This window comes from Setaria viridis, chromosome 1, assembly GCF_005286985.2.
Source record: "Setaria viridis chromosome 1, Setaria_viridis_v4.0, whole genome shotgun sequence".
In the NCBI taxonomy this organism is placed as follows: Eukaryota; Viridiplantae; Streptophyta; class Magnoliopsida; order Poales; family Poaceae; genus Setaria; species Setaria viridis.
Genome location: NC_048263.2, coordinates 32997491 through 33008173, shown reverse-complemented (window position 1 = coordinate 33008173; position 10683 = coordinate 32997491). Strand labels below are relative to the sequence as shown.

The window sequence follows — 10683 nt, the reverse complement described above, 5'->3', positions numbered from 1 at the left end:
GAGAGAGAGACTGCCCACCTAATTTCATTCATCCAGAGCTTCTTGCAAGCCCGAGAAAACTTCAGGTTCAGCACCTTTTAGTACAAAGCAGGGGAAGCAAAGAGCACTTCTCATGGCAGAATTTGGGAGTCGGGAAATTTGGGATGGCGTGTTATTGACGGACGACCACGCTACACCCAAAGCGTGTCAAATGCTAAATCTTATCTCCTCCTACGGACCTAAGAGCTTGAGCACGACGGGGAGCCCGTGCCGGGGCTGAAGCGTCAGGAAGTCGGCCGGCGCGTGCACGTACTCCGGCGCCACCTCGAACGCGAACCGCTGCAGGATCAGCGCCAGCGTGATCTTCGCCTCTAGCATCGCGAAGTCCTGCCCGATGCACGACCGCGGGCCGAGCGAGAAGGACAGCAGCGCCCTCGGGTGCGCGGCGGCCCTGCCGACGCCGTCCAGGAACCGGTGCGGGTTGAACTCGCCGGCGTCGCAGCCCCACACCTCCTCGTCGCGGTGTAGCATCGCGAACGGGAGAGACACGAGGGTGCCCTTGGGCACCTTCACGCCGCAGAGGTCCACATCCGCTGTCGCCTGCCTCATGGTTAAATTAACCGCGCCGTACAGCCTCAGCGTCTCGTACAACACCATCATCACCTACAAATTAACCGCGGGGACATTGGTTCATCGATTTGGTCGGTCAATCAAATCGAAGGATAGCGATTTAGTAGAGCTAAATCATTTACCAGCTTGAGCTTGCTGAGTGCGTCTCCGTGGAGGGGTGTCCCGGCGCCGCCGCACTCTCGGAGCACCTCCTCCCTGAGACGCCGTTGCCACTCGGGGTGCGTGCCGAGGAGGAACATGGCCCAGGTGAGGAGGTGCGCGGTCGTGTCGTGCCCGGCGAAGAAGAACGTCTTGCACTCGTCGATTATCTCGTCCATGTTCATGACCCTCTGGCCGCCGCCGAAGCCGGCGTTGGCCTCGAGCATGAGGCCCAGCAGATCGGTCCCGTACCCCCTCGCCTCCTTGGCGGCGGCCAGGCGCTCGTCGATGATGGCCATGAGCGTGCCTCGCACCTTGCGCTCGAGCTGCCACCGGCGGACGTTGTTTTTGGTGGGCAGGTACTCCATCCCCGGGACGCGGACCTTGTTGAAGGAGGCGAACGCGATGTGCTGCAGCTCCCGCTGCGCCAGGAACACCTCCTTCCCCTGCCGGAAGCTGCTGCCGAACGCCGTGTGCGAGATTACGTCGGCGGTGAGCTCCTTGAACTGGTGACCCACCTCCACCGTCGCCTCCCCGCCTGCCGCCTCCGCGGCGCGCGCCTCCCACGACCGGACCACCTCCCCCGCGCACGCCTCCATCGCGCGGGCCATCGTCTTGAGCTTGTCCATGGCGAACGCCGGGTGCACGACGCTGCGGTGGCGCGCCCAGTCCTCGCCCTCGGTCAAGACGAGGCCCCTGCCCATCAGCGCCACCAAGGCGGGGCCCGGCTCCGGCTTGCGGTACAGCCCCGCCTTGTCGGAGAGGACCCGCTTCACCATGTCGTAGTTGCCCACGCACAGCACCGGCCTCGAGCCGGACCACCAGAAGAACACCTTGCCGTAGAGCGACTTCCACGCCCGCAGGTGCGGCATCACCCGCGGGACGATGTCGTGGGAGCTGCGGTCCAGCGTCAGACCGCTCGCCGCCGCACGCATCGCCCTGACCTCCCCGGTGTTGCCGACGAAGAACCGGTACGGCCGCCCGCGGACGCCCTGCCGCGCGAACGCCCGCGCCACGGCGTACGGCCGCCACACCAGGTGCGCCAGCGCCGCCCACAGCCACGGGAGCAGCACCACGGCGAGCGCAGCGGCAACCACTCCTATCCCGTCGCCCATCTGGACCATCTCAAATTCTCGATGTGATTGAAAATGAACTCGATGCACCCTGCAACGCCGCGCTTATTTCGAATGTGGGGCTGTGTCAACGTGTATGTATAACCTGAGCTCTATCTCTATGCAGCGGCTGCACTTCACATCATTGGAGGATTCGATGCCAATAACTACTCGGCCATCGCGGCTGGGTCCGGTGATGTCGCCAGGAGTGAGGGTGGTACCAATGGTGGGGACTCAAGATTTCGTCAAGACTAGGATCAAAATACAGTAGAAGTAAAGCACACATGCACAATTGTTAAGGTTAACTTCAAATCCATTCACAATTTCACATATATACGAAAAGATAAATAAAAATAATCAAAAAAACATATAACCACTGAAAAGTGGATAACGATGATAGTTGGGTTCACCCCCACGTGAACCAAGGTGTTAACGTCTCTATTCAAGCAGATGCAATGGTATATACTCCCTCTATGCCACAAAGAGTGTCCCTTTAGTTATGTCCTAAGTCAAATCATCTTATGTTTGATCACGTTTATATAAAAATATATCAATACTTTTGATGTCTAGCAAGTTTCATTAGATTCGTTATGAAATATATTTTATAGCATACATATTTAGTGTTATAAATATTGATACTCTTCATTGTAAACTTGGTTAAACTTAAAATAATTTGACTTAGGGACAAACCTAAATGGACACTCTTTGCATCTTTGCAGGATGGAGGGAGTATGAGTATGATTTTAGATCATTTAATCATGCATTTAGTTCCTAATTGACTGATTCTATTATTGTGAAATTATTACTTAATTCTTGTTAGCACTTCATGAGAGCAACACACCACGTTTCCATGAAGCTCTGTGAATGGGCAGTGCAGGTGCTAGTCGTTGGTGCCGATCCAGTGCGCTCATTGCACGGGCTGGCTACGGCCCTAATGGACTTAAACCAAGTGAGGTGAATTGAGCGTAGCTCAGCTGTTAAGATTAATTGCCTATCAAATTTCGAGTTCTCGACTTAGGCCCTACTTGGCATGGCTCCAGCTCTGGGTGGAGCTGCTCTACTCCAAAACTCCAGGTAGAGTCAGCTCCACTCCAGAACTCCAGAAATAAAATGGGGTGTTTGGCTAGATGGGTACTCTCAGCTCCAAAAAAAATCAATTTCAGTGTTAATTGCCATTGTTGCCCCCAATTCAGGCCCCACTTGTCATCCTCTCCCCCTCCTTTCTTCCTCCTTTCTTTTTCCTCTCTCTGCTGTTGCCCACTGGTCACCCGAAGGAAGAGGAGGGGAAGGCACCAGCAGGTGGGTGGTGCTGCCGGCGGCGGGAGGTGCGGCCGGTGGCGGGGCTAGCGCGGGCGGCGGGGGGTGCGGCCGGCGGCGGGGCTCGGGCGGACGGCGGGGGGTGCGACCGGCTGCGGGGCTCAGGCGGGCGGCGGGGGGTGCGGCCGGCGGCGGGGATCGGGCGGGCGGCGGGGGTGCGGCCGGCGGCGGGGGTAGGGCGGGCGGCAGTGGGGGCGGCCGACGGCGGGGCTCCAAGGCCGGAGCACGCGGGACGGAGGGGCCACGGCGGCCGGCGACGGGAGCGACGGGCGGCGCTAGCGCGGTGGAGACCGGTGGAGACGAGCGTGTAGAGTCTCGGAGGAAAATAGAACGAACCGTTTTTTCTATGTAACCAATGGCATTGGTGGGTAATTATCCACCAACTCCACGAGGAGGTTCAAAAGAGTGGTTTCTGGAGTAGCAAAAGAGGTGCTCCAAAACTCCACCTCCATTTGCACTACAGCTCCATGGAGTTGGCAACTCCATGGAGTTTTGGAGTTGGGATGTTTGGCTGAATTTTTTGATGGAGTTGCTGAAGTTTAGACGTGGAGCTGTGCCAAACAGGACCTTAGTACTGAGCTCATATTTTTCTAAATTTATTTTAAAATTTAACCGACGCTATTTTTTTTGGCAGGCGACGTAACTATGTCAGCAGTGCCAGCTCAATCTTCGAAGGTATAGGGTCAAATCCATCCTTCTCGGTGATACGGATTGCTACTGATTTTCTTCTTGGTTATCTGGCCGAAGACTAGGGCCACAGCCTAGTGGCTCTAGTGGCACATCCGTCCTGTGGCGTGCCGCGTGCTTTCTAGAACAGCGAAGCAACATTTACGCACTGTGAAACGGGTCAAAGTCATGTAAGGTGCTGGTTGGCTTTTTAGCATCTCCTAAAATTCATGTCACATCAAATATTTAGATACTAATTAGAAGTATTAAGAGTATTAAATATAGACTAATTATAAAATCAATTGCACAGATGGAAGCTTCGCTACACGAATTTATTAAACCTAATTAGTCCATGATTTGATAATGTGGTGCTACAATAAACATGTGTTAATGATGGATTAATTAGGTTTAATAAATTCATCTTGGGAATTAGCCTCTATCCGTGTAATTAGTTTTATAATTAGCTTATATTTAGTTCTTCTAATTAGTCTTTAAATATTCTATGTGACATGATTTTCAGTCCAAACTAAAGATCCAAACACCCTCTAAGTCCATCTGAGCAATCACACGACTGTGAAGAGGACGAGAGGACTGCTCGGACTCAGAGGACTGCTCATCACTCATTAGACCCGTGATTCATGTTCTGGAAGAGGACGAGAGGAACGCAGACGGCAAAGTCTTGTCTGTTTACTCCAGTGCCCTGTCATGAATGAGGATTTCCGCACATTTTTCTCTCTCGTGAAAGATGAGTGAAAGATATGTATGTGGTTTTTCTAGCTCCTGTCCAACTGACGATAAGTGTAACTGTCGAGGCTGTACACAATTGCCTTTCATGTCCGGTTGTACTGTCATGTTTGGCTTTATTATCCGTAATTTGTTCCTTATATTACCATCATTTTCTTTCTGCAACAACTATGCATGCTCCGTGGGAGACATATTCATTTGATTGAGGTTCGACTCTGCACAAATATTGAGAGTGGTGAGAATTCATTTAAAATGAACTTTAAAGTTCTGAAAGAAAGGAAAATTTTAGCATGCCCATAGATGTATTTTACATGGCAAAAGTTGGAATTAGAAATTATTTTGAAAAGTATCACACAATGATGACAAATTTCAAGATGCTCCCCAGCGCCATCTCGACCACCTCCACCGCCGGTCCGACCACCTCCCGGTGCTTATTTAGAACAGCCAAGAAAGGCCCAAGCCGCCCCACTTGGCAGCTGGTGGAGCGGGTTACTGCGACGTGCGTCCTGCCACGTCTCCTAACACCAGTGGGGCAACCGTGCAAGCCGTACAAATAGACAGTCTGTTCGCTTCAGCTTATTCAGCCGGCTTATTAGTCACCAAACAGTATTTTTCTCTCACAACAAATCAGCTTTTCAGCCGGCTTATAAGCTGAAGCGAACAGGCCCAAATGGCAATGAGCATACAAAATCAATCTGGAGAAATATGTAAAATAGTTATTTACAATCTACAAGGACACACATGAAAGAAAAATAAAATTAATTGCGGGAAGTGGAGAAGTTTCGAGCTGCGGCAGCAATGGTCGATTGCTGTGGAGGCCACGAGGAGGGGCCCATATGGCGCAGTAACGCCTGGTCCAAATCACTTTAGCTGTGTTCGGTTGTGCTTCTTTGGTGGCTGCAGCTGCACCTGTACAGCTTAGCCTATAGCAAGCTGCATCACTGCATGAGTATGGCTGGAGCTGCTGGTGGCTGGCTACAAGTGCTGTAGTGGCTGCAGCAACTTCAGCTTCAGCACAGCTACAGTCATCACAACCGAACACAGCCTTTGTTTCTTATAAATTTTCTTGTACGAGTCGTTTTAGTTTTTCTACCTTCATAGATGTTTATATACATCTAGATATATATTATGTTCATTTATGCATCTAGAAAAATTAAAACAACAACTCAACTTGTAATTTAGGACGGACGGAAGGAGTACTTTATAATCGTTCATTGGAGCCTAGCATCTGCATGGGCCATATCTGTGAGCCGGGTGAAAAAATATATATATAGGCCTCCGTGAATAGTACATAGCCTATTCCGTACCAAGCCACCTACGCCCGATGTTCCGCCCACAGCGCCCTGCGCCTCCCGCGTCCGGTTTTCCCCCACCCACGACGTCCACCTCCCGCGTCTGGTTTTTCCACGTGAGCTGCGAGCCTCGGTCGTTCCATCTTCCCTATCCTCCAACCGTCTTTTTTTTTTTTGCATCGTGGCTTTCGTACGGCAAAAAATGTGTGCAGCAAAAAACAACCGGAACGGAGCAGATTGAACTCAGTATTTTAGTCCAAACTGGAGATATTTTCTATTGCCCACCTTGTGGGTCCAGCACGAAATTTTTGACACATTTGTACTTAATAATAAAAGAGAAGAATTCAGTTTGTATGATCCAAACTGACCGAGCTTTAGATTGAACTGCATTCTCACGTTTCTCTAAGAAAAATGTTAATCATATCGAAGGGCCTTTCAGGTCCAACTTATCGTTCTTTATGAACTGAAATGGCAGCCAGTAGAGTAAATATTCATCATATTTCGTTTAAAAAAAATTCTCGTTTCAAATATTCATTGTATGCAAGTATTTGTGATAAATCAATCTGGCAAATCAATCATATGTGACGTGTCTCATTTTCACGCCACAGAAAATCTTCCATAAATAAAAATAGGAATATCAATACACCAGGTGGCACATTTCTTTCCTCGAATGAACTTAGCGACAACCTGAATGGTAAATTCTACATATCTTGTGTAATGAAGGATCATACAGATAAATGTCTCGGAAAGACATTAATCATTACGCTAACAAGAATTTTCTACTCGGAAAGACATTAACCATTACGCTAACAAGAATTTTCTACACTCCCCCAAGATATTTCAGCCTTCGCCATCATCTGACAGGTTGTTTGGATATCTTCTGTGATACATAGAAGTCAAGGGACCAACAAAATTTTCACACAGCAGAAACGTACAACGTGAGCAAAGATTTACCAATTGACTCAGCAGGTTCCGCATCCCTAACTCAAAATTACAGAAAAATGATCAATCCTAGAAACAAACAAACAAACAAAGATAAAGCAGAACGTTGGACAATAGTGCACGGTCTAAATGCCGGACAGTGTGCATCAAATTGAAAAGTAAGGCAGCAGGTTGGAATAATGAAGAATGCAACTGTGCATCAAATTGACAAGATAAAGTGGCTGTCTATATTTTAAAGATAACATCTGAGCAATACATAAATGGTCTTGCAGCAAGCAAAGTGGCATGCTGAGGGGGTGTTTGGATACACCCTCCTAAAGTATAGCGCCTGTCACATCGAATGTTTAAATGCTAATTAGAAGTATTAAACATAAGCTAATTATAAAACTAATTACACAAATGGAGTCTAATTCGTGAGACAAATCTATTAAGCCTAATTAGTCCATGATTTGACAATGTGGTGCTACAGTAACCATTTGCTTAATTACACAGATGGATTAATTAGGCTTAATAGATTCGTCTCGCGAATTAGCACAGGGTTTTGCAGTTAGTTTTATAATTAACTCATGTTTAGTCCTCCTAATTAGCATCCGAACATCCGATGTGACACTGCTAAAGTTTAGCAGCTGGTATCCAAACACCCCCTCAGAATACATAAGTATGCATATAGACATCAATTTTCATCAGGTCTGAGATTTTATGAGCAACTGGGCATATCACACAAGCAATTGTACTAAGCCTGCCATAAATTGTAACAATCAGAAACCTAAAATCTGAAATATCAACAGCTACATATAAAGAGGGTAGATGTATTGATACCGCATATTATGCCCAAAGTTTAATAGGCGCAATCTTAGAAGAGATACCGGAAACAAAAGCCAAATGGGGGCATATTGACAAATGAAGCAAATGAAACTTCCACCTTCAGGCTAATAGGCCATGGCATACCAAGTGAAAATTCTATATAGTGGGAGAGAAAACTAACAGATAGTTGCAAGCAGATAATTGTGGATTTAACTGGCACAACACCCACTACAAAAGAATATGCCCTTTTTAAAAAACAAGAAACGTCACCAAATGAGTGGGCTCTGCAAAAAAAAAAGCAAAACTAAATTCGACAGATAACAGAGAAAACAATCCCATCTCCTACCTGCTGGAAACATCGCACTTCTCTCACCATGGAAAGAAACAATATCATTTAAAATCAACGATAGATATCACTCAGTTCTTCATCTGAAATAATCATCAGCTCATCCAGGGGCTGAAAGATTTGATTGGATTGACATGAGATGACCCTGGAAAGCATATAGTCACTACTTGTAACTTGACTAAATTGGTACCAGCAGTTATACCTATTGGCTATTGCATATAATCACACTAAGGGACATATGAGATGGTAAGGTAAAAAAAACTTTATTCTAGATGTCCTCCTGGGCTGTATCCCCTCTTGCCCTAATTCTCCAATGTTATATATGGGATAATTTGTATTGCAAATATGAACCTGTCAACACGACTGCATCACAAGGAAAAGGGGATTAGCATGCATGCAAGAATCCATACAAAAACAACAGAAAGGCAATATATTGCGAGATGGGAAATCACTGCTAGTTTAATTAACATGAAAGATTTGGTTACAAAACAGCAATTACCATGCAGAAGGATTGATGGAGGAAATAAGATCCACCTCTCCAGTGGTGTTAGATCTACACAAAGGAGCAAAGATTAAAATTGGAAATAGGATTAATTGCACAAAAATCACTGGCAAGATCAATTTCATTAGAAGAATTCCAGACCTCATGCAGTCTCAGCAACGTGCCATCATGGATGCCTTCCAGCATAATTGACCAGATATGGCCGCACATGCCCCAGCAACATTCGTGAGACATAAATCCAAAATTGACAGAGTTAAAAACATTTTTATGCATCCAAATCAAATTCACCAACATCAAACACCTGCTCACCTGATTGCTGAGAGCGTCGCTGTTGCCGCATGTGCTCGCATCTGCACGGACGAGGCGCAAGAACCTGGAGACACGCAGATGACCATGAGTGCAAGAACGAGTAGGTAAGCGTGCTGTTAATGGCATGAATCCCAGCCGAGAAAAGGCATCTAACAGTAGCACCTATGCCTAAATTCAATAGGAAAGAAATCCAAAAACATCCGCATGCACATAAGCAAAAAAATTTTGAATCCTTGAACTAGATTTGGATGGGGGCACACAGATTTGCACTAACCTGGAGCTCCCTTCATGATGCAGGGCATCTCCAGAGCCACTGAGCACTTGCGGCCCACGAGACGGAAAGTGGATCAGCTTTGACCGGCGGCGACCTAGCTCCGGCAGGCGGCGGCGGCAGCCGGAGCGGGGCGTCGGTCGCCTCGCGGGCGAGGTGCGTGAGCGGTGGGAAGCCAGCTAGGCGCTTGTAATCGGGATGTGGATGGACCAATCTCCGGCGGGCAGCCGCGGCAGCTAGAGCGGGTCGGACGCCTTGCAGGCGAGGTACGCGCGCGGTGGAGACCCTCGCGGACAGTGTCTAGGCGCTTGGAATTGAGGAGCGGATGGAAAGGTGTCGTGTCCCTTGGCCGCCGACGGTCGCCGGTGAGTGAGCAGATCAAATGGAATCGAGAGGGGAGTAGGCTTGCCGAGGGAGAAGGTTCCCTGCGACTCACGTTTGTATTACTGATAATGAAGAAGCTGATGTCCCGTTTGACAGACGGGCAACAATATTTGTTACAGAGTTTAACTCGATTACACTGACCAACTGAGCCCACTATCGGCACCCGACCACACACACGCGACAGCACTGCTTAAAGACGCCTCTGAATCTTCCAGCCTTCACTCTGGTGATGCGTCGTCGGCTACAGGCGCGACACCTCCCCCTGCTGAAGAAGTTGCTTGTCCACAAGCAACCCCGATGGAAACCTTGTGACGAGGACGTTCCAATCTTCCCAAGTCGCCGCTTCTTTTGGCAAATAGTCCATTTCACAGCACTTAAGGAATTGCCTTACTCCCTTTTTTAACCAGGTGCCAATCCAAGATCAACTCAGGCTCCAGGTCGTGAACTGACAAGTCCACCAGTGCCTGCATATCTAAATAAACAGGTGTATATGAAGGAATGAAAGGTTTAATTTGTGAAACATGGAAGACTGGATGTATGAGAGGCTCCTCGGGTAACTTCAACTTATAAGCAACAGGACCAATTCGCTCCGGCACCTCAAATGGTCCAAAATACTTCATGGCCAATTTGGGAAATGGTCTGTTCACCACAGAAGCTTGAGCATACGGTTGAAGTTTCAATAGCACCTGTTCCCCAACCTGATATGCCCTATTTACACGCTAACGGTCAGCTTGGAGGTTCATTCAATTTTGAGCTTTGGCCAAGTGCTCCTTGAGACTCAGCAGTTGAGAATCTCGTTCTTTGACCCAATCAGCAACTTCAGAGTTAGTCATTCCATCCTGAGCTAGAGACAACCAAGCCTTCCATCTTTTTGGTGACTCATGAACAACACAACGAAGATACATCTCCCAACATTGATTGACCCTTTCAGATTGACCATCTGTTTGAGGATTATAGACTGTACTCTGAAGTAATTTAGTGTCAAATAGAGCAAACAATTCCTTCCAAAATGCACTTGTAAAGACTCTATCAAGGTCTAAAATAATTGATTTTGGAAACCCATCTAACTTGACTGCATTGTCCATGACTGCTCTAGCCACCGTTTGTGCTGAGAAAGGGTGCTTGAGAACATGTGCATACTTGGTATACCTGTCCACCACCACTAGGATAGAATTGTAACCTTCAAATATAGATAGGCCTTCAAGAAAGTCCATGGTCCAATCCTTCCAAGCTCCTGCAGGGATGGG

The 10683-nt window shown here is 47.9% G+C and overlaps 1 protein-coding gene across 1 annotated transcript; it reads right to left on the bottom strand.

Annotated features, from left to right (window-relative positions):
- On the bottom strand, window positions 1–2091 carry LOC117838776 (cytochrome P450 709B2). Its single transcript, XM_034718934.2, has 2 exons — window positions 732–2091; window positions 1–642 (listed from the first exon to the last, which is right to left on the bottom strand). Exons 1-2 carry the CDS (start codon window positions 1869–1871, stop codon window positions 211–213), a joined length of 1572 nt encoding a protein of 523 aa, XP_034574825.1. The 5' UTR covers window positions 1872–2091; the 3' UTR covers window positions 1–210.
- Between the last annotated feature and the right edge of the window lie 8592 nt (window positions 2092–10683).